This window comes from Salvelinus sp. IW2-2015, linkage group LG25 (assembly GCF_002910315.2).
Source record: "Salvelinus sp. IW2-2015 linkage group LG25, ASM291031v2, whole genome shotgun sequence".
In the NCBI taxonomy this organism is placed as follows: domain Eukaryota; kingdom Metazoa; phylum Chordata; class Actinopteri; order Salmoniformes; family Salmonidae; genus Salvelinus; species Salvelinus sp. IW2-2015.
The window spans coordinates 10,759,068-10,784,476 of record NC_036865.1 but is presented as its reverse complement, the minus strand read 5'-3'; the positions used below and the strand labels follow the sequence as shown (position 1 = coordinate 10,784,476).

General features: G+C 42.6%; 1 protein-coding gene across 1 annotated transcript; it reads right to left on the bottom strand.

Annotated features, from left to right (window-relative positions):
* Positions 1-10,759: 10,759 nt before the first annotated feature.
* LOC111951931 (uncharacterized) lies at positions 10,760-20,262 on the bottom strand. Its single transcript, XM_023970296.2, has 5 exons — positions 20,173-20,262; positions 12,466-12,744; positions 12,272-12,366; positions 11,470-11,677; positions 10,760-11,380 (listed from the first exon to the last, which is right to left on the bottom strand). The coding sequence occupies exons 2-5, from the start codon at positions 12,741-12,743 to the stop codon at positions 11,230-11,232; spliced, it is 732 nt and encodes a 243-aa protein (XP_023826064.1). The 5' UTR covers position 12,744; positions 20,173-20,262; the 3' UTR covers positions 10,760-11,229.
* Positions 20,263-25,409: the final 5,147 nt, after the last annotated feature.

Here is a 25,409-nt window from a genome sequence, read left to right as displayed (position 1 = left end):
GGCCTTGTGAATGTTGACCTGCTTAAAGGTCTTACTCACATCGGCTGCGGAGAGCGTGATCACACAGTCTTCCGGGAACAGCTGGTACTTTCATGCATGTTTCAGGGTTATTTGCCTCAAAGCGAGCATAGAAGTAGTTTAGCTCGTCTGGTAGGCTCGTGTCACTGGGCAGCTCTTGTCTGTGCTTCCCCTTGTAGTCTGTAATGGTTTGCAAGCCCTGCCACATCCAACGAGCGTCAGAGCCGGTGTAGTATGATTCGATGTTAGTCCTGTGTTGACGCTTTGCCTGTTTGATGGTTCGTCAGAGGGCATAGCGGGATTTCTTATAAGCTTCCGGGTTAGAGTCCCACTCCTTTAAAGCGGCAGCTCTTGCCTTTAGCTCAGTCCAGATGCTGCCTGTAATCCATGGCTTCTGGTTGGGGTTTGTACGTACGGTCACTGTGGGGACGTCATCGATGCACTTATTGATGAAGCCAGTGACTGATGTGGTGTACTCCTCAATTCCATCGGAAGAATCCCGGAACATATTCCAGTATGTGCTAGCAAAATAGTCCTGTAGCTTAGCATCTGCCTCATCTGCCCACTTTTTTACTGATCTAGTCACTGGTGCTTCCTGCTTTAATTTTTGCTTGTAAGCAGGAATCAGGAGGATATAATTATGGTCAGATTTGCCAAATGGAGGGCGAGAGAGAGCTTTGTGTGCATCTCTGTGTGTGGAGTATAGGTGGTTCAGAGMTCTTTTTCCTCTGGTTGCACATTTAACATTTGGTCAAACAGATTTAAGTTTCCCTGCATTCAAGTCCCCGGCTACTAGGAGCGCCGCCTGGGTGAACGTTTTCTTGTTTGCTTATGGTGGAATACAGCTCATTCAATGCTGTCTTAGTGCCAGCCTCTGACTGTGGTGGTATGTAAACAGCTACAAATAATACAGAAACTCTTTCGATAGGTAGTGTGGTCTACAGTCATCAGACGCCGCTGTTCTATCCTGCCGGAACATCGTATAACCAGCCAGCTTTATGTTGATGTTGTCGTTGTTCAACCATGACTCCTTGAAGCATAAGATGTTAAAGTTTTTAATGTCCCGTTGGTAGTTTAATCTTCCGCATAACTCGTCGATTTTATTGTCCAAAGATTGCCCGTTTGCTAGCAGAATGGAGGGAAGTGGGGGTTTATTCGATCGCCTACGAATTCTCAGAAGTTAGCTCGACCTTTGGCCCCTCTTTCTTCGCCTCCTCTTCATGCAGATCACGGGGATCAGGGCCTGTTCTCGAGGAAACAACGTATCCTTCGTGTCGGGCTCGTCAGAGTCGTGAAAGGAAGAAGAGGATTCTGCTAGTCCGTGGTAATTGAAGTCCTGATATCTAGAAGTTATTTTCGGTCATAAGAGACGATAGCGGCAACATTATGTACAAAATAAGTTTAAAGAATAAGTTACAAACAATGCAAATAAAGAAAAAAAAAGAAAAACAATCGGCTGGGGGCATGTAAAACATCTGCCATCTTCTCCGCCGCCATCTTACATTCTATCCTATTCTACTGTATCTTAGTCTATGCCGCTCTGACATTGCTCGTCCAAATAATTATATATTTTTAATTCCTTTACTTTAGATTGTGTGTATTGTTAGATATTACTTGTTAGATATTACTGCACTGTTGGAGCTAGAAACACAAGCATTTCGCTACACCCGCAATAACATCTGCTAAACACGTGTATGTGATAAATGAAATTTGATTTGATCTAACTTAAATGAGTTTCTTAATGACACATTTGCTGTAAATGGTGTATGTGCTGTATTCTTTTTATTTATTTAAAATGTTTATTTCACTGTATGAGGCTACAATAGCCCTGATCTTGAAAAAAAGATAGAGATTCCATGGAGATGTTGTCGTATCGCCCCGTGTCGTTACTCCCTATAGAAAACAAGGTGTTGACAAAGATATTGGCAAACCGATTGAAAAAATATATTTCCGACATCATACACCCTGACCAGACAGGTTTTATCCCGGGCCGACATATATACTACAATTTGAGACGCCTTTTCAACGTAATGTATCATGATCATAAGGTTGAGGCAGTGGTTATAGCTCTTGATGCAGAGAAGGCGTTTGATCGGATTGAGTGGAAGTATATGATGTCGGTTCTGGAGCATTTCGGGTTTGGAAAGGAATTTATTAATTGGATAAGAATTATTTATGCACACCCAATGGCGTCCGTGGTGACCAATCAGGAAATGTCGCAGTCATTCCGCCTGTTCAAGGGGTGCCGACAGGGGTGCCCTATTTCGCCTGCTCTCTTCGCTATAGCCATGGAACCCCTTGCTAATCGCATTCGAGCATGTGCCGATATAGCTTCTGTTAAAATAAAAGACACACAGCACAAAATTTCCCTATATGCAGACGATGTTCTTTTGTTTTTGTCCAAGCCTAAAACTTCTATTCCCCCCTTACTTAACTTGATAAACACATTCGGCTCCTTCTCTGGCTACAAGATAAACTGGCAAAAAAGTGAGTTGATGCCAATATCACGGCCTGTGGATATGCAATTTCTGCAATCTACCCCGTTTAGAACAGTGAGGGACAAGTTCACAAGCCTTGGCATTGTAGTGACAAGAGACCTTGATCAGCTATTGAAAGCGAATTGGGACATGAAAATATATCAGCTTAAACAAAATATAGATTTTTGGAAAACTCTGCCTATTTCCTTGGTTGGTCGTATAAACGCTATTAAAATGGTTGTCCTACCCAGGTTTCTTTACCTCTTCCAATGTCTACCCAATTTCATACCACAAAGCTATTTTAAGAAACTGGATTCAATAGTAACTCCATTTTTATGGGATAACAAGGCAGCCAGAATTTCAAAGAAGCATTTATGCAAGTACAAGATAGAGGGGGGCTTTGGCCTTCCTCACTTCAAACTGTATTATTGGGCTGCTAATCTGAACATTGTGTCTTTCTGGAGGGAAAGTTTACCTGCGATGAGACAGAAGGATATGCCTTCATGGCTTTTGATTGAGCAGGCCTCCTGTCAACGTTCCTCACTCCCTGCACTTGTTAATAGCCCATCATATGTGAAAAAAGCCACTTATGACTCCAATCCAGTCATTTGTCATACGCTTAGGATCTGGAAACAGATTAGGGATTTTCTTAACATACCCACTGTTTACATAGACAGCCCGATTAGCCTGAATCATGCTTTCCACCCTGCATTGGATGATGTGGTGTTTTCACAGTGGAGGGAGAAGGGGCTCACAACAATTGGTAATTTATACATAGATGGTCAGTTAGCTTCATTTCAACAATTACAGGCAAAGTTCAACATGCCAACAACACATTTTTTCAGATACCTCCAAATCAGGAATTTCTTAAGGACACATATCCCACAGTATGGCATGAAGCCAAATAGTCCTACATTAGATAGCTTGATCCTTGTCAAACCCCATTCAAAAGGGTTGGTCTCTAGACTGTATGATGTGCTACAGGACCACATAGAGGTATCCACAGACACCATTAAAAGGGCTTGGGAACAAGAACTTGGTTCAGAAATCTCAAATGAGGACTGGATAGAAGCTCTCAGGAATATAAACCACAGTTCAGTGAATGCCAGACACAACCTTGTACAGTTTAAGGTGATACACAGGTTACACTACTCAAAAGTAAAACTGCATAAAATATTCCCGGACACCTCACCACTGTGTGAGAGGTGCAAGCAGGAGGAGGGGACGTTGACCCACTTATTCTGGACATGCCCTAAATTACATGCTTACTGGGCTCTCATTTTTGATTACTTATCTAAGGCCTTTGATAGAGTTCTAGCCCCAGACCCATTGATCGCTCTGTTTGGTACAGTTGATGGGAATAACCAGGAGGGAAAGCTGTCTCTCTTTGTACTCTATTAGCCAAAAGGCTCATATTGCAATTTTGGAAATTGGAGACTGTACCTACCTTTGAAATGTGGTTACGGGATTTAGGGAATGTAATCCATATGGAAAAGATTCGATACAACACCTCCAATAGAAGTCCATTGTTTTACAAAATATGGCAGCCGATACTGGATAAATGGTCTAGTCCCGCTTCATAACTGGGCTGACGATCTGCTGCTACTCTGTGCTGTACTACACTCAATATTGATTTTTGGCTTAACTACACTGCTTGTAATGACTATATGCTGTCTTCTTATACATGTACCACCTAATAGGATTTTGTTTTATTTTGTGCATGTGTGAGTTAACTTTTGTTTTGTCCTCTAAATTGGCCATCCCATTCAACAGTACAATGAATGTCATTGTTTGTATTGCTGTCTTTTTTACTTTATTTTTATTGGAAAATAATAAACATATTATAAAAATAAAAAATAAATGTTTATTTAACCTTAATTTAACTAGGCAAGTCAGTTAAGAACAAATTCTTATTTACAATGACGGCCTACGGTGGTGTAGATTTTAAAAAGACAATAGACTTCTCTTTGAGATGCTCAGCTATATAGAACTAATAACTAATAATAATATGAATAATTAAGTAGGTATTGGATATGTGGTCATAATTCGTGCTCAGGGGAAAATCCTTCAGATTCCCATCTTTCAATGAGAAACTGATTTTAATTATATCTGATAGGTGTGATGTAACTGTTGCCAAATAATTAAATTAACATATTTTGCTAAGACTGTGGTAGTAGGGTGACTGCGCTAGTGGGTCTCAAACACGGGCCACCAGTACCAATGACAAATGTCCTAACCACTGTCCCAGTAAGGGACATCTCTAGGATGTGCTTGTTGGGCCAGTCTAATGGCCCTGCTCTGTCCTGTCCAGAAAAAACCCTACCCCCTTCTCCCTAGGTACTTGTGTAACAATAGGGTGAATGTACTCTGAAATAAATCTCAGCTCATTTAAAAGTGCACTCAAGAAAACCTTCATTAATTATAGTGATTCAGGAGTATCATTAAAATAGGTTAAAATGCCCCACAAACATTAGACAACAATACTGAAAGCCCTTAAATTGTTGAAATAAGTAGGCCTAAATCATGTAAATGATAAGAATATTCAGATTAACCTCTACATGACACGGACACGGTGGTGTTGCAGAAACGTCGGAGTACCGTGAACCAAGAAGTTGAGTTTAAATCTCAGGTGAGGACATGTTGAATAATAATTCCTGTATAAACGAATATGAACAATGTAATCATCTATGTCAAACTGTGTGAAATATGTGCTATATGTTGAAAACACTTTATGTTGAAAGCACTGTGTGTGAGTGTCTCTAACCTTACCAACAGACAGAGAACTAAGACTAGATAAGTGGTTCACCAATTAGGGCCTTGATTGACTTGGCAACAGTAACAAGGTGTGATGTGTAATGAAACATACCTTTTTTGGGGAGAACGTTTCTTTGGGACCATCAGGCGACGTCCTGACTGATACACAGAAATGTTCTTGCAACGTTCACATGAAACGTGTCTAGAACATTAATATCTTATTTTCTGAGAACATTACAACCATGTTCTGTGTATGTTTTGTGGGACTTTGATAGAATATTCTCCTAACCCTCAGAAAACTGGACACATGAATGTTCTTGCAACGTCCCATGAAACGTGTCTAGAGCATTAATATTCGATATTCTGAGAACATGGTAACCGCGTTCTGGGTATGTTCTGTTTGACATTAAGGGAATGTTTTCCCAACTCTAACCCCACTCTAACCCTCTAACCCCGCTAAAAAGGGTCTCAGAAGGTTTTTGCTAACATAGATAGAATGTTCCCTTAACTAACGGAATACTGTACACTCAAACATTAGTGGAACATTACAAAAATATTCTCTCTCCTTAGAATTGTTAGCTGGGGCTCCATTACAGCCCCATCGATGTGGATGGGGGAATCGTCTCCCCTCTCCTGTAGTCCACAATCAACTCCTTGGTCTTACTGACGTTGAGGGAGAGGTTGTTGTCCTGGCCTGATTGTTGTCCCGTCGGTGATCAGGCCTACTAACGTTGTGTCGTCAGCAAACTTGATGGTGTTGGAGTCATGTGTGGGAGTAGAGGGACTAAGCACGCACCCCTGAGGGGCRKCCATGTTGAGGGGTCAGTGTTACAGAATCCCCCTGCCGAGGGCGCTGTAGAACTCATTTCCAGTGTGTGTGTTGCTTGTTTACATCTGGCTGGCGCCATGTAGTCTAGCTCTCCCCCTCACGTGAGAGATATCGATCACCCCTAGCTCGTGTTTTCAGCCAATCAGACTCTCCCCAACCCACACTCTGCAGATGCAACTCAATATAAGGAAGGTGTTCTTAATGTCTTGTGCAATCAGTCCTTCCTATTGTGCTATTGTAGTTTTATGCTGTAATGTTTAGACACGACAGTCAGTCAATCACTGAACGTGTGTGTGAGCCATGCAACGCTACTTAATAAACAACCATCAACTCGATCTGTGTCTGAACATTACTTTATAATTCATATTGAACATATGGAATATTACAATGGCGAGATGGATTACAGCAAGGTTAGGTCAGGGTGTGATTAGGGTGGGCATTTTAGGTTCTCTTTCTATGTTGGTGTGTTTGATTCCCAATCGGAGGCAGCTGTCTATTGTTGTCTCTGATTGGGAATCAGATATAAGTTGTCAGTTTCCTTTTGGGTTTTGTGGGATCTTGTCTTTGTTTGTTGCTTTATGCACGACTAGCTTTACGTTCGGTTTGTGTTCATTGTTTTTTCCCGGTGTTACGTTTTCAAATAAAGACAGAATGTACGCCTACCACGCTGCACCTTGTTCCGGTCATTTATCATCCGACGACGAGCGTAACAGTACCACACCAGACTTTGCATGTTGGCAAAGAACTGTGAGTTTGCAGATGAGATCAAAGACCAAAGCACAATTGATACAGAGCTGTACCTCATCTAGTCTGCGCAGGAGAACACAGAGAGAGCCTGAAATGACTTTAATCACCCTTCTCGATCATAGGAGATCACTGGAATTATCTGAAATCCAGGCAACAGGCATAGAACAGGGCTCAGCTGCTGCAGTCAATGTAGTGCATCAGAAGCAATACAACAAGCAGCCAGCTGCCAACAAGCGCATAGAAATGGCTAAATCAAACAACCAATGCAGGGATTGTAGAGGCAAATACCCACATAATGGAGACTGTCCGTCAAAAGGAAAAGAGTGCAAAGCTTGTGGGAAACAAAATCACTTTGCAAAGCAGCGCCACTCAAAACCAAAGCAGGAGCAGCACACGGCTACAATAGACAATGCTAAACAACACAGATCACGCCAGAAAGTTAACCAATTAGGTGCAACACATAGTGAAGGTGCAAGTCCAAACTCATCAAGCGGTGATGATACCAATGTGTTTGTGGTCAACAGTGACAAAAGTGTTAAAACAGCCACAGACACACATTCAGCTAAATGATGTCAAAGTAGCAGTTCTGATAGACGCAGGGGCTGCAGTGAACATTGTCAGTGAGATGGCTTTCAATACAGTGAAGCCACAGCCGCAGCTCAGTCCAGCAAGAATCAAAATCTTCTCATATGGCTCCACAAACCCACTGCCCATCGCTGGTGCATTCACATGCAATGTAGAGGCAACAGACAAGAACACTTAGAACACTTAGAGGACATTCTATTTAATTCAAGGTGATGTCTACTCCCTGTTAAGAAATAGCTGAGGAGCTAGGCCTGATCAAGATAATCAACTCTGTGTCTCCCCCAACAGTCTCCCCCAACAGTCAAGCGCACGGTCACAGATTAACTTGTGGACAGCCATCCAGAGCTGTTCAATGGAATCAAAAAGCTGAAATATTTCCAGGTAAAACATCACATCACACCCACCATGGATGACGTCATCCACGAGCTCATCGTAGCCACAGTGTTTTCCAAGCTGAATCTAAAAGCTGGATATCACCAACTTGAACTGCACCCCAGAAGCAGGTACATCACCACGTTCACCACTTATCTAGGCCTCAGGAGGTATAAATGTTTGAACTTCGGTATCTCTTCTGCTGCAGAGGGGTTCCAGTATGCTATCTGTCAGACACTCCAAGGCATTGCAGGTGTGAAAAACCTCAGCGACAACCTCTTTGTGTATGGAGCAACACAAGCTAACCACGGTAACAGCCTGAGAGCAGTGTTCCAGAGGCTCAAGGAAAGAGGACTGACTCTCAACCGCAAGAAGTGTGAATACAATAAATCCAGACTGGAGTTCTTTGGGTTCATCTTCTCTGCTGGCGGCATCTCAGCTGTCCCGAAAAAAGTCCCTGTTATTCAGCAGGCCAGCAATCTCCAAAATGCAAGTCAAATCGAGAGTCTTCTCGGCATGGACAACTCCTGCTCAGGTGTTTCATCCAGGATTATGCCACCATCACTGCACCAGTACGGGAGCAGTTCTGTGGCAGTGGGTTGAGGAGCAGGAAATAGCGCTGAAAAAGCTAAAAGACGGTTTAACCAGCAACACCACCATGTCATACTTTGATCCACAGAAAGAAACAGAGCTCATCGTGAACACCAGCCCGGTCGAACTGGGTGCCACACTCTATCAGAAACACAGGGGAGAGAGACGCGCCATAGTATACGCCAGCCGCACGCTCAGTAACGTGGAGAGATGCTACTCGCAAACACTATCCATTGAATGGAGTTGTGACCACTTCCATCTGTACATATAAGGCAACCCATTCCCTCTGGTAAGGATCACAAACCACTGGAGATGATCTGGAACAACCCGAGGTCAAAGCCACCTGCTCGGATCGAAAGGTGGGGACTACGGCTTTATCCATACAACTACAGAGTTGAGTACAGAAAAGGAGCCGACAACCCACCAGACTACATGTCCTGTCACCCACTCCGAGCAAAGACAGCTGACAGCACACAAGCAGTGAAAGTGGCAGAAGAATGTCAACTTAATGGCACAGCACGCCACACCCAAAGCAATGACACTGGAGGAAATCAAAACAAAGACTCAGAAAGACCCTACAAAAGGTCAATGCCCATATCAGAGACAATACATGGCACACAATCACAAATGACACACCGCACGCTGCTATACTGACACAATACAAACAAGTCAGTAGTGAGCTCACTGTCAACCAACGATGACAGCATCCTGCGAGGCAACAGGATCGCCACAACCACAATATTATCATTTGGATAGTGTTATGATAAGGGGTCATATGTCTTGTCCAAACAAAGTACACATTAATTACATTGATGTCTTCAGCTACTAATAGGTTATAGTATCATGAACATAGCCTATGATGAACATTTACTATGGAATATTTACAATAATAACCAACAACCTAATATATTTTGCTTGTATATACTGCACCTCAGTAGATCAGGAATTTTTATACAGAATGCACTCCACAAAGCTCTTTAGATTAGATATTACTTTATGGTCTGTTGTTCAGAGAAATGTGCATTACGTAGAGAAAATACAACGCGTTAAAAAAAGGATCCATAACAAAAAGGGAGACTTAGAACTTCTCATAGAACCTCAGAATGGTAAATTAGATGAATGCTGAACCAACTGGTGTTACAGTAAAACCAATATTGAACAGTGTCCACAGCAGGTGAGGTCCCTAGTGGTTCAGCCAAATCAAATGGAACTTTCAACACCATTCTTGTGGTACCATCTTGTGGTAAAGAGAAGACATTACATTTTTAAAAACTGCCTATGTGTATTCAGCACTAGTCCAATCCAATAGTGATTTTGTAAAAACAGTAGGCTACTACTTTGTTGGAATAGTTATTCTGTGTTGGAATAATTATTTCACAAACAATATGCTAATACAGAGTTGACCTGTAGCTACTACATTTTCTTTGAGCTGCAGTGGGCTACACATTATTAGCCAAGTGGTTTGATATGGTGATTGGTATCATCATTGTGGAGTTCTAAGTCCTACGGGAAGTGTGGAACTCTAATGGCTACTTGAAATACACAAATATATACAGTGCCTTCAGAAAGTATTCACACCCCTTGACTTTTTCTATATTTTGTTGTGCTACAGCCTTTAATATTGATTAACTTGAGATGTTGTATCATTGGTCGACACCTAATACCCCATAATGTCAAAGTGGAATCGTTTTTTTCTCAACATTTTCAAAAATTTAGCAAATTAATAAAAAATTAACAGCTGAAATGTCTTGAGTCAATAAGTATTTGTTATGGCAAGCCTAAATAAGTTCAGAATTAAACAAGTCGCATAATAAGTTGGAGGTTTTCCAATGCCTCGCAAAGAAAGGCACCTATTGGTAAAAATGTGAAAGACAGATATTGAATATCCCTAAAGACAGATATTGAATATACCTTTGAGTATGGTAAAGTTATTCATTACAGTTTGGATGGTGAATCAATACACCCAGTCACTACAAATATACAGGCGTCCTTCCTTCCAAACTCAGTTGCCGGAGAGGAAGGAAACCACTCAGGGATTTCACCATGAGGCCAATGGTGACTTTGAAACAGTTACAGAGTTTAATGACTGTGATAAGCGAAAACTGAGGATGTATCAACAACATTGTAGTTACTCCACAATAATAACCTAAATTACAGAGTGAAAAGAAGAAAGAATATTTTATTTTGTACAAGCTAAAACATACATCCTGTTTGCAATAAAGCACTAAAGTAAAACTGCAAAAAATGTGGAAAAGAAATTAACTTTATGTCCTAAATATAAAGTGTTATGTTCGTGGCAAATCTAACACAACACATCATTGAGTACCACTCTTAATATTTTCAAGCATGGTGGTGGCTTGCTTGTCATCGGGCAAGGACTAAGGAGTTTTTTTTTTAATAACAAGAAACGGAATAGAGCTAAGCACATGTCAATGAGCAGCAGGAGGGACGGAGTCAGGTGCAGGACACCGAGAATGAGTAATAAAGGTCTTTACTCAACAAAATATTCCACGCAGGGAAACTAACTCAGCTCACAAATATACGCGACAGCTTAACACAGAACAAACACGCACAAAACCAATGGGGAAACCAGAGGGTTAAATAGGGAACAATAATTATGAAATGGAAATCAGGTGTATACAATGAAGACAAAACAAATGGAAAAAGAAAACGTGGATCGGTGGCAACTAGAAAACCGGTGACGACGACCGTCGAACGCCGCCCGAACAAGGAGAGGGACCAACTTCGGCGGAATTCGTGACATTTACATAATGTAGGCTAGGTAGTTAAGGAATTGCCTCTGGTCTGGTCAGTAGGTCACCCTTAAAATTTTATTCAAGTTTTTTTTTAATGTGTTTATTCTTTTTCATCAGCAGTGGGTTCCATCTTTGTAGTGTTTTTGACTCTTGTGTAAGTCAATTCGGATTTGTTTGTGAACTTTATCCCCTCTTGGTACTTGTTAATTCCAAGTTTCTCGAATGAGATTCTCTTCAACTTTACAGAAGACCTGGAAAAAAACACACAAAGAGACACTCAATATTACACCTGCACTATAAACCAGACCTTATCAAGCGTATCATACTTTGTTTGACTTACCTTCTCTTCTCTGCTCCTAGAAAGATATTTCGTTTCTCTAGAGCCAAAATGAGAATGACCATGGGCCCATCCTCTTGGTTTAGAACAGCTTGGAAGTATTTCCCCCCCGTCTGCCCCTTCTTCACCTCAGAAACGTCTTTGATGGTTCCAAACGCAGTGGTACTTCTCCGGTTTTTCTTTTTCACAGGAGTAGTTGGAATGTTTGAACCTAATAAAAACAACAACACATATAATTTTTTCCAGATGCAATATCGGTTTATGATTTAGCTCCATTCCACTCATAGCAGTTTTAAATTGCAGGTTTTGCCTCAAAGTTTTGTTGCCTGTTCTGCATATTAGGTTCACTTTAAATGGAACATTGAGTCCTCTAGTTTACATTAGGCTATTCATTACTTGATGTGTATTCTCTTCTGGTGGACAGACGCACATAACATAAAAGGTCGACAGACTGGGATGCGACGACTAACAAGCAACTTTGTTCTGCTACTGAATAAAACTTAATCAAGCATCTGACGCAATTACGTGATATTTATAGTTCTGGTTGTCTGAAATTACTTGATCTGTAACCCTTTACAAATTAAAATGAGAAGCTAAAGGTGTATGTATCCATCTTGGGGCTTCCAAGTGCAGAATATTGGTGTCAGACATTTGAACTACAATTCCACTAACGGTGGTGGGGTTGGAGCAGGAACACGAGTGAATAGATAGATAATTAGATAGGATTTATTCATAGAATACATAGACAATGATTCAATCGATCTGTGCAAAAAGAATGGAAATGTATGCTTTAAAATGGTTCTACCTGATGTGGTTGGGCGATGGGTGTGGACTGTGGAGGAGGCAGAGGTTGGGACAGCGTCTGGGGGTGCTGGGCTACTGGGTGCCGGAGCTATGTCGCTGTTGTCATTAGATTAGATTAGCAAACGTTATTATACAAAAAACAGGGCTACATTATATAAAAATGTGCTTAATAGTGTATAATATTGTGCATAATACATGTGTTTGATTTCTTCCAGTTTGCAGAAGTTTGATCTGATGACTGGCTGCTGCAACAGGGTCAGGAATCTAGTGCATTTCTCATCTCCTCCTTTGAATATGAGTGCATCCAGCAGACTGACGATGGAATCTTCTGGATGTAATTTACTGACATTGTTCAGGTTCCTGTATTCGCGTGGAGTAACCAGGCCATCCTGGTGTACATGCTGAAGGATGTAACTGGCATCCACTGACAAGATTTCTGTCAGATCTGTCTTCATCTTTCTCAATTTATCCATGCTGGACGAGAGAGAAATAGAGAGAGAGAGAGAGAGAGTTTGTTTTAGAATCTCCTGTTTAGTCAACGAAATGGGAAGAAACTAAATTGAAAAATTTTACTTAATAAAACCAACATTTGCTATATGATTGGAATCTGTCCCTGACTGAGTCTGTAATACCAACATGTTTCAAGCAGACCACCATAGTCCCTGTGCCCAAGAACCCTAAGGTAACCTGCCTAAATGACTACCGACCCGTAGCACTCACGTCTGTAGCCATGAAGTGTTTTGAAATGATGGTCATGGTTCACAACACCATTATCCCAGAAACCCAATTTGCATACCGCCCAAACAGATCCACAGATGATGCAATCTCTATTGCACTCCCCACTGCCCTTTCCCACCCGGACAAAAGGAACACCTATGTGAGAATGCTATTCTTTGACTACAGCTCAGTGTTCAACACCATAGTGCTCTCAAAGCTCATCACTAAGCTAAGGACCCTGGGAGTAAACACCTCCCTCTGCAACTGGATCCTGGACTTCCTGACGGGCCGCCCCCAGGTGGTAAGGGTAGGGAACAACACATCCGCCACGCTGATCCTCAACAAGGGGGCCCCTCAGATGTGCGTGGTCAGTCCCCTCCTGTACTCCATGCATGGCCGGCAGGTAGCCTAGTCGTTAGAGCGTTAGGCCAGTAACCGAAAGGTTGCTAGATCGAATCCCGAGCTGACAAGGTAAAAATCTGTCGTTCTGCCCCTGAACAATAATAAAACCATTGTTCCTAGGCCGTCATTGTAAATAAGAATTTGTTCTTAACTGACTTGCCTTGTTAAATAAACGTTAAATAAATAAACAAAATAAAATAAATGGCCAGCCACGACTCCAACACCATCATCAAGTTTGCCGATGACACAACAGTGGTAGGCCTGATCACCGACAAAGATGAGACAGCCTATAGGGAGGAGGTCAGAGACCAGGTCGTGTGGTGCCAGTGATCAAGACAAAGGAGATGATTGTGGACTACAGGATAAGGAGGACCGAGCACGCCCCCATTCTCATCGACAGGGCTCAAGTTCCTTGGTGTCCACATCATCAACAAACTATCATGGTCCATGCACACTAAGACAGTCGTGAAGAGGGCACAACAAAGCCTATTCCCCCTCAGGAGACTGAGAAGATTTGGCATGGGTCCTCAGATCCTCATAAGGTTCTACAGCTGCACCATCGAGAGCATCTTGACTGGTTGCGTCACTGCCTGGTATGGCAACTGCTCGGCCTCCAACCACATGGCACTACAGAGGGTAGTGCGTACGGCCCAGTACATCACTGGGGCCAAGCTTCCTGCCATCCAGGACCTCTATATCAGGCGGTGGCCCTACAAATTGTCGAAGACTACAGCCACCCTAATCATAGACTGTTCTCTCTGCTACTGCACGGCAAGCAGTACCGGAGCGCCAAGTCGAGGTCCAAAAGGCTTCTTAACAGCTTCTACCCCCAAGCCATAGGACTCCTGAACAGCTAATCAAAGGGCTAATCAGACCCCTCTTTTACGCTGCTGCTTCTCTCTGTTTATAATCTATGCATAGTCACTTTAACTCTACCTACKTGTACATATTACCTCAATTACCTCAACTAACCGGTGCCCCCGCACAGTCTCTGTACCGGTACCCCCTGTATATAGCCTTGCTTGTTATTTTACTGCTACTGTTAAATTATTTGTTACTTTTACTTATCTATTTTTTACTTAACACTTATTTGTATTTTTTTCTTCTTAACTTCTTAAAGCATTGTTGGTTAAGGGCTTGTAAGTAAGCATTCCACTGTAAGGTGGAACTGTTGTATTCTGCACATGTGACAAATAAAATTTGATTGTATTTGATTTTTATTACAGCTCAGTTGTTAGCCATCTCTTCGAAAATAACTTGTGGGTGAAACAAAGTTGCATTTAAACTTTAGATCACCGGTTACTTTTTGTGCTAAACGTGAAATGTTTTTTTGCAATGGGAAGTAATAGTTGTACATTTTGATTGGGAAACGCTTTTCTTAATGGTTGTGTTTTTGTATTCTTATGACTGGGACCTACTGGCTTATTATGTCAGAGTGTCACGTTCCTGACCTATTTTTATGTTATTTTGATTATGTTTAGTTGGTCAGGGCGTGAGTTGGGGTGGGCATTGTATGTTGTGTGTGTTTTGGTTAGTCTATGGGTGTTGTATGTGTATGGGATAGAGTATTGTTAGGTTGTCTAGTTATGTCTATGGCTGCCTAGATTGGGTCTCAATCAGAGACAGCTGTCATTCATTTGTCTCTGATTGGGAGCCATATTTAAGGTAGCCATAGGCAGTAGGCTTTTGTGGGTAGTTGTCTTGTTTAACGTTTGTTGCTTGTCTGGGCACTTGCGTTATTTAGCTTCACGATCATTTGTTGTTTTGTTTGTTTGTAATAGTGTTTTCGTTTCATGTGCATCTTCGTTCGTTTAATTAAAAGAAGATGGCTTATTTTCCTCATGCTGCGTTTTGGTCCGTCTCTCCTCCACACGATCGTGACACAGAGTGAATGGAATGCTGTCTTTCCATCGGACCTATGCAGTGGTGTAGTGGTGCCTGGAGAAGTGGGTCCTGTGTAAAGAATCCTATATTTTCCTATCGATTTTTCACTCTCAAAATCACACTTTTTAAAATAAAAAGAAACGCAAAAAATGTGATGTTCTAAGTTCACAACAAAACTTAAACCACATCAGGAGACCACTTTTGAGGTTTGGGAAAAATCGTATAGTTGCCCTTTAATTCAATTAAGCAAAACAAATGCATTCCCCACTGATACAAATCAGCATTATATCATTCTGTCAGGTAGGCCTACATTGCCCTTTAGAAATGTTCATGCACACAGCACATGATGACTGGATTGCACATCGCAAAAAGCCTACTTACCAAGACTAAGGACCAAACTTTTTCAATACCTGGTTTGCAGACCCATTGTTGCCTTAGTTAGCATTTACTGGTTGATATAATAAGTTGAAACGTCTTTCTTTCATACCTACCGGATACCGATGTCATTATTCTGTGAGCTTCTCCATGCAACAACCAAATCAAATCAAATGTTATCTGGCACATGCACCGCATACAGATGTAGACCTTACATTGAAATGCTTACTTACTTACAACAATGCAGTTCAAGAAATAGAGTTAAGAAAATATTTACTAAATAAACTAAAGTTAAAAATAAAATCAAAAGTAACACAATAAAATAACAATACCAAGGCTATATACAGGGGGTACTGGTACCAAGTCAACGTGCAGGGGTACAGGTTAGTCGAGGTAATTTGTACAAGTAGGCAGGGTTGGGGAGTAACGGATTAAATGTAATCCAGTAACGGAGTAACGGATTAAATGTAATCCGTTACATATAATTGATTAGGAAAAAAACGGTAACTGTAATCCGTTACATTACCAGCAAAAGATATTGTAATCAGATCTGACCGGTTGCATCACCACCTGGTATGGCAACTGCTCGGCATCTGACCGTAAGGCGCTACAGAAGGTAGTGCGTACGGCCCAGTACATCACTGGGGCCAAGCTTCCTGCCATCCAGCACCTATATACTAGGCGGTGTCAGAGGAAAGCCCCAAAAATTGTCAGACTCCAGTCACCCAAGTCATAGACTGTTTTCTCTGCTACCGCACGGCAAGCGGTACCAGAGTGCCAAGTCTAGGACCAGAGCGCCAAGTCTAGGACACCCCCCTCCATATTTACAGTTGCTTGCGAAAGTATTCACCCCCTTGTCATTTTTCCTATTTTGCATTTGATTTACACAACATGCCTACCACTTTAGAGATGTTAAATATTTTTTATTTTGAAACGAACAAGAAATAAGACAAAAAAACAGAAAACATGAGCTCCATAACTATTCAACCCCCCCCAAAGTCAATACTTTGTAGAGGCACCTTTTGCAGCAATAACAGCTGCAAGTCTCTTGGGGCATGTCTCTATAAGCGTAGCACATCTAGCCACTGGGATTTTTGCCCATTCTTCAAGGCAAAACTACTCCAGCTCCTTCAAGTTGGATGGGTTCCGCTGGTGTCCGGCAATCTTTAAGTCATACCACAGATTCTCAATTGGATTGAGGTCTGTGCTTTGACTAGGCCTTTCCAAGACATTTAGATGTTTCCCCTTAAACCACTCGAGTGTTGCTTTAGCAGTATGCTTAGGGTCATTGTCTTGCTGGAAGGTTTTCTGGCCACTCTTCCGTAAAGCCCAGCTCTGTGGAGTGTCCTATGGACAGATACTCCAATCTCCGCTGTGGAGCTTTGCAGCTCCTTCAGGGTTATCTTTGGTCTCTTTGTTGTGTCTCTGATTAACGCCCTCCTTCCCTGGTCCGTGAGTTTTGGTGGGCGGCCCTCTCTTGGCAGGTTTGTTGTAGTGCCATATTCTTTAAATGTTTTAATAATGGATTTAATGGTGCTCCGTGGGATGTTCAAAGTTTCTGATATTGTTTTATAACCCAACCCTGATCTGTACTTCTCCACAACTTTGTCCCTGACCTGTTTGGAGAGCTCCTTGGTCTTCATGGTGCCGCTTGCTTGGTGGTGACCCTTGCTTAGTGGTGTTGCAGACTCTGGGGCCTTTCAGAACAGGTGTATGTATACTGAGATCATGTGACACTTAGATTGCACACAGGTGGACTTTATTTAACTAATTATGTGACTTCTGAAGGTAATTGTTTGCCCCAGATTAAGGGGCTTCATAGCAAAGGGGTGAATACATATGCACGCACCACTTTTCAGTTTATTTATTTTTTGAATTTTTTGAAACAAGTAATTTTTTTCATTTCACTTCACCAATTTGGAGAATGTCCATTACATGAAATCCAAATAAAAATCAATTTAAATTTAAATTAAAGATTGTAATGCAACAAAATAGGAAAGACGCCAAAGGGGATGAATACTTTTGCAAGGCACTGTACATTGACACCACCCCTCCATTTGTTTTGTACACTGCTGCTACTCGCTGTTTATTATCTATGCATAGTCACTTCACCCCTACCTAATGTACAATTTACCTCGACTAACCTGTACCCCCACACATTGACTCGGTACTGGTACCCCTTGTATATAGCCTCGTTATTGTTATTTTATTGTGTTACTTTTTATAATTTTTTACTTTAGTTTATTTGGTAAATATTTTCTTAACTCTTTCTTGAACTGCACTGTTGGTTAAGGGCTTGTAAGTAAGCAMTTCATGGGCCTACAGAGTGGTGCGGTGGTCTAAGGCACTGCAGTGCTAGCTACGCCACTAGAGATCCTGGTTCGAGTCCAGGCTCTGTCGCAGCCGGCCGCGACCGGTAAACTCACGGGGCGGCGCACAATTMGCCCAGCGTCGTCCAGGTTAGGAGGGTTTGGGAGGATTTGGCCGGCAGGGATGTTCTTGCACCTGGGTTAAGCGGGCATTGTGTCAAGAAGCAGTGCGGCTCGGCTGAATTGTGTTTCGGGGGGTGCACGGCTCTCAACCTTCGCCTCTCCCGAGTCCGTACGGGAGTTGCAGCYATGGGACAAGACTGTAACTACCAATTGGATACCACGAAAAAGGGGTAAAAAATAAAATTCTAATAATAAAATGTTGGAAAGTAAGCATTTCATGGTAAGGTCTACACTTGTTGTATTCGGCGCATGTGGCAAATAAAGTTTGATTTGATTACTTCGTGGATAACTTTTAAATTCAGAAAGGATGTGTGCGAGAATTTTTTTGTTGTTGACACTTCTATGTTTTCTCAATGACATTCAAATCAGCATTGAAAAAAGCACAAGTTTAAGTTTGTTCCACCTGAGCGAATCTGACCACAAGTCAGAGACCACTATGATGACACACCAAATGTGTTTGATGGATCGTGGAAAAAGAACAGGAATAGGCTTTTGTAGGCTACAGTTCAAGCTATGGCTTCCAATCGTGCGACTGCTGTCGTTATCCAAAGATTATCCAACATGAATAAACGCTTGGAGGTAAGGATGACAGCAGTGATATCTACGGCAATACAGATATCACTTATTATTTATCAAAGCATGCCTTTATTTTCAACTCGAATCAATGAGCCCAATCAGTCATCCATAACAACAAAATCATAAACAACAGAGTAGGGATGTCTAATAAATCCTTAGTTTTGGGGTCATGCTCAGGTAAAACAATTTAGCTAATCTATACTTCCATATTTCCAAGTCCTGTTTTTGAAGATCAAGGGGTATAACATTTATTGGATTGACTGGAATTCTGATAGACTTTGGTTTTTACTGTAAAGATATAATTTAATCGTATTATTATATGTAGTAGAAAGCGAAGGATTAGAAGAAGCCTACAGTACATAACCAACCCATAAAGTAACATCCATATATGGCCAGCAATGTAAACTTTAACATTGATTTATCCTGCAATAGATGTCGTTCAATTGGTAACATACATGTTTGTCTTCTTCTAATGCCTCTTAAGGGGAAAGTAACTGAATGTAATCAGATTACATTACTGAGTTTGGGTAATCCAAAAGTTACATTACTAATTACAATTTTGGACAGGTAACTATTAACTTTAACGGATTACATTTAGAAAGTAACCTTCCCAACCCTGCATGTAGGTAGGGGTAAAAAAACAACCAGTTGAGAGCTGCGCGCTCTTGCAGCTTGCAGATGATATTCCACTAAAACTAGGCTGTATACTGCTTGCTTTGCGATTGTGTAGGATACTTTGTGCATGATTTCTCTATTGTACTACACAGTTAATATGTCGTATACCTCCACCTCACTTGATACACAACAGAAGGGATTATTAAGAAGTGAGTATAYGCAATGCCCATTYAAAAAAAGTGGGCATAGGGCGTATAGCTTCCACTACACCACCGGCCCTTTGTGTTTTACAAAAAGCACTCTCCTCAATGAATGAGTGCACTGTTATTACAGTTGTTCGCCACTGCACAAACATGTCTACAATAGATATAAAGACTGTTACAATTTCCCCGTCTCCCCTTTACTAATAGTGAGCATGCAACTTTCCAACAATTTCCCCCACTCTTCCCTGCCAGCAAGTCAAGGAAATTGGGAGAAAGTTTGAGGATATTTTTCAATGAAAGTAAAGGACAATAATGTTATGACTAAAGTTGGAATCCCATGTCTCAATAAATGTTTCAAGAAAGGAGTGTAGCCTATATATTTGGCCTGACGATGTGCTTTTATGCACTGACTGAATGGAAGCTGATAATTCWGAGTTTTTTACTCTGCTGGTCTCTGGGAGAAATTACAAATCCTCACTAACGCCAAGTAAAAATYTATCCGACACCGAGACAAGACCGTGACACTCAATATGTGGCCTTGAGACCGGACTCAAGGAGTACTACAACACTGCCGAGAAATGTATTATGCTATATTGGATTAGATGTTGGTTTATTGGAGAAATATTAYGGGGTCTTACCTTGAAGAAAACGTATAGCGACTGCAGAACAATATGTCGTGTAGGCTAACCTATCTAGACAATACCCTTTCACTTTCATTATCTTTGAAAGGTAGCCTAACCGGAAATAGCCTGCTGTTTTTTTTTTCTCGTGCTCATGAGTAGAATGGTGCACCCCACAGGCTAAGCTGCCTGCCATCCAGGACCTCTACACCAGGCGGTGTCAGAGGAAGGCCCTAAAAATTGTCAAAGACCCCAGCCACCCCAGTCATAGACTGTTCTCTCTACTACCGCATGGCAAGCGGTACCGGAGTGCCAAGTCTAGGACAAAAAGGCTTCTCAACAGTATTACCCCCAAGCCATAAGACTCCTAAACAGGTAATCAAATGGCTACCCGGACTATTTGCATTGTGTTCCCCCCCCCCCAACTCCTCTTTTTACGCTGCTGCTACTCTCTGTTTATCATATATGCATAGTCACTTTAACTATACATTCATGTACATACTACCTCAATTGGGCCGGCCGAATATCAGCATTGTGTCCCACCCACCACCTGCCAACCCCTCTTTTACGCTACTGCTACTCTCTGTTCATCATATATGCATAGTCACTTTAACCATATCTACATGTACATACTACCTCAATCAGCCTGACTAACCGGTGTCTGTATGTAGCCTCGCTACTTTTTTATAGCCTCGCTACTGTATATAGCCTGTCTTTATACTGTTGTTTTATTTCTTTACCTGCCTATTGTTCACCTAATACCTTTTTTGCGCTATTGGTTAGTGCCTGWAAGTAAGCATTTCACTGTAAGGTCTACACCTGTTGTATTCGGCGCACGTGACAAATACACTTTGATGTGATTTGATTTATTTAACAGTCTGATGGCCTTGAGATAGAAGCTGTTTTTCAGTCTCTCGGTCCCAGCCTTGATGCACCTGTACTGACCTCGCCTTCTGGATGATAGCGGGMTGAACAGGCAGTGGCTCGGGTTTCCTGTCCTTGATAATCTTTTTGGGCTTCCTGTGACATCGGGTGCTGTAGGTGTCCTGGAGGGCAGGTAGTTTGCCCCCGGTGATGCGTTTTGCAGACCGCACCACCCTCTGGAGAGCCCTGCGGTTGTGGGCGGTGCAGTTGCCGTACCAGGCGGTGATACAGCCCGACAGAATGCTCTCAATTGTGTATCTGTAAAAGTTTGTGAGGGTTTTAGGTGACAAGCCAAATTTCTTCAGCCTCCTGAGGTTGAAAAGGTGCTGTTGCGCCTTCTTCACCACACTGTCCGTGTGGGTGGACCATTTCAGTTTGTAAGAGACGTGTACGCCGAGGAACTTAAAACTTCCACCTTCTCGTCTGCTGTTTCCTGACGTTCACGATCATCTCCTTTGTTTTGTTGACGTTGAGTGAGAGGTTATTTTCCTGGCATCACACTCCCAGAGCCGTCACCTCCTCCCTGTAGGCTGTCCGACGTTGTTGGTAATCAAGCTTACTATTTTTGTGTCGTCTGCAAACTTGATGATTGAGTTGGAGGCGTGCTTGGCCATACAGTCATGGGTGAACAGGGAGTACAGGAGGGGGCTGAGTAGGCACCCTTCWGGGGCTCCAGTGTTGAGGATCAGCGAAGTGGAGGTGTTTCCTATCTTCACCTGGGGGCGGCCCGTCAAGAAGTCCAGGACCCAATTACACAGAGCGGGGTTCAGACCCAGGGCCTTGAGCTTAATGATGAGTTTGGAGGGTACTATGCTGTTGAATGCTGAGCTGTAGTCAATTAACAGCATTCTTACATAGGTATTCCTCTTGTCCAGATGGGATAGGGCAGTATACAGTGTGATGGCGATTGCATTGTCTGTGGACCTATTGGGGCGGTAAGCAAATTGACGTGGGTCTAGGGTGACAGGTAAGATGGAGGTGATATGATCATTGACTAGTCTCTCAAACCACTTCATGATGACAGAGGTGCGTGCTATGGGGAAATAGTCATTTAGTTCAGTTACCTTTGCTTTCTTGGGTACAGMAACAATCGTGGACATCTTGAAGCATGTGGGGACAACAGACAGGGATAGGGATAGATTGAATGCTCTGTGGACGCAGCTAGAGATGCCGTCTGGGCCGGCAGCCTTGCGAGGGTTAACATGCTTAAATTGTCTTACTCACGTCGGCCACGGAGAAGGAGAMCCCACAGTTTTTGGTAGAGGGCCGCATTCGTGGAACTGTGTTATCCTTAAATTGGGCYAAGAAGGTGTTTAGCTGGTCCGGAAGCAAGACGTCGGTGTCCGCGACGTGGCTGGTTTTCCCTTTGTAGTCCGTGATTTTCCCTTTGTAGTTTCCCTTTGTAGTCCGTGATTGTCCACATGTCTCATGTCTGAGCCGTTGATTTGCGACTCCACTTTGTCTCTATACTGATGTTTGCCTGTTTAATTGCCTTACGGAGAGAATAACTACACTGTTTGTATTCAGCCATATTCCTAGTCACATTGCCATGYTATAATGGGATGATTCGTGCTTTCAGTTTTGCCCGAATGCTGCCATCTATCCACGATTTCTYGTTATGGTAGGTTTTAATAGTCACAGTGGGTACAACATCTCCAATACACTTCCTGATAAACTCAGTTACCGTTTCAGTATATTCGTCAATTTTATTCTCGGAAGCTACCCGGAACATATCCCAGTCCGCGTAATCATGAAGCGTGGATTCCGATTGGTCAGATCAGRGTTGAATAGTGTTTAGCACGGGTACTTCCTTTTTGAGTTTCTGCCTATAGGAAGGGAGGAGGAAAATGGAGTTGTGGTCAGATTTGCTGAAAGGAGGGCGGGGGAGGGCCTTGTATGCATCACGGAAGTTGGAGTACCAGTGGTCTAGTGTTTTAGCATTGAAAATGCTTGCTYGAACTTTAATATGTTCTGCATTTTATTTGGGAGCAGCACAGAGGCACACAGGTGAAAGCGTGTTGGCTTGGCCTCACACTGCCCAAGAAAAGCAAGAGCCTCTTCAAAAAGCCCCAGCTCTTGCTGGCAATACATTCAGTCAATCAATCAAATGTATTTACAAAGCCCTTTTTACATCAGCCGATGTCACAAAGTGCGTTACAGAAACCCAGCCTAAAACCCCAAACAGCAAGCAATGCAGATATAGAAGCATGGTGACTAGGAAAAACTCCCTAGAAAGGCTGAAACCTAGGAATAAACCTAGAGAGGACCAGGCTCTGAGGGGTGGCCAGTCCTCTTCTGGCTGTGCCAGGTGGAGATTATAACATAAAGAGATGGCCAAGATGTTCAAACGTTCATAGATGATCKGCAGGTTCAAATAATTATAATCACAGTGGTTGTAGAGGGTGCAACAGGTCAGCACCTCAGGAGTAAATGTCAGTTGGCTTTTCATAGCCGATCATTCAGAGTTAGAGACAGCAGGTGCGGTAGAGAGAGAGAGTCCTTCCTAATACAAAAGGCCATTGTGTAGATCTGCCTGTATAAGGTGCCTCTCCTCCGCTGCCCTAAGGCACATGTTYTGCAGCATCACTGCACGCTGCTTTGCCCGGAGCAGACTGTCCCCCATGCTGTTGGACACCTGGGACCAGACTGGAACAAAAAGTGAATACTGAAACAATATTTCTAACATAAGAATGTGGGGAATGGTCAGAGACGATCTATAGAACACTAATGTCATATTGGTTGTTATTTTGTGATGTCATTAAAAACGTTATAGAGGAAATACTTTAACTTGAAAAGTATACACACTATATGTAGAAAGTTTTCATCCAATATGTTGTGCATATAATAGGAATAATTGTGAAAGTATTTTTAAGATAGGGACATCATTTTAGGAGCCATAAGAGAAAATAGTTTTACATAACTTTGTACAAGTAAGTAGCCACACCCCGAGTGAGGTCAGAGAGCATGTCAGCCTGACGGAACYAGCCCCTTTTGACCAGAGTGCATAAAGGCTTGGAAAAGAAATCAACCTCCAGACCAGAACATCGCCAGGCTGCAGCTGCCCGTGTAAAGTGGTTTGAACCCATAATACCAACACTAGGGGGAGAACAAAACTCCCCTCCCAAACAATCACTGGCACAGCTGATTAGCTGTCCTGTGCCAAGTTTTTTTTAAATATATATAGACACTGCTCAAAAAAATAAAGGAAACACTTAAACAACACAATGTAACTCCAAGTCAATCACACTTCTGTGAAATCAAACTGTCCACTTAGGAAGCAACACTGATTGACAATACATTTCACATGCTGTTGTGCAAATGGAATAGACAAAAGGTGGAAATTGTAGGCAATTAGCAAGACACCCCCAATAAAGGAGTGATTCTGCAGGTGGTGACCACAGACCACTTCTCAGTTCCTTTGCTTCCTGGCTGATGTTTTGGTCACTTTTGAATGCTGGCGGTGCTCTCACTCTAGTGGTAGCATGAGACGGAGTCTACAACCCACACAAGTGGCTCAGGAAGTCCAGCTCATCCAGGATGGCACATCAATGCGAGCTGTGGCAAGAAGGTTTGCTGTGTCTGTCAGCGTAGTGTCCAGAGCATGGAGGCGCTACCAGGAGACTGGCCGTACATCAGGAGACGTGGAGGAGGCCGTAGGAGGGCAACACCTAGCAGCAGGACCGCTACCTCCGCCTTTGTGCTAGGAGGAGCACTGCCAGAGCCCTGCAAAATGACCTCCAGCAAGCCACAAAATGAGCAGATGATGATGTGCAAGTAGTGATATGCTGTGTGCAAAAGAGCAGAACAGTAAATAAAAACAATGTGGGGATGAGGTAGGAAGATTGGGTGGGCTATTTACAGATGGACTATGTACAGGTGCAGCGATCGGTTAGCTGCTCAGATAGCTGATGTTTAAAGTTAGTGAGGGAAATGTAAGTCTCCAGCTTCAGCGATTTTTGCAATTCGTTCCAGTCACTGGCAGCAGAGAACTAGAAGGAAAGGCGGCCAAAGGAGGTGCTGGCTTTGGGGATGACCAGTGAGATATACCTGCTGGAGCACGTGCTACGGGTGGGTGTTGTTATCGTGACCAGTGAACCTGAGGTAAGGCGGAGCTTTTACTAGCATAGATTTATAGATGACCTGGAGCCAGTGAGTCTGGCGACGAATATGTAGCGAGGGCCAGCCGACTAGAGCATACAGGTCGCAGTGGTGGGTGGTATAGGGCTTTGGTGACAAAATGGATGGCACTGTGATAGACTGCATCCAGTTTGCTGAGTAGAATACTGGAAGCTATTTTGTAGATGACATCGCCGAAGTCGAGGATCGGTAGG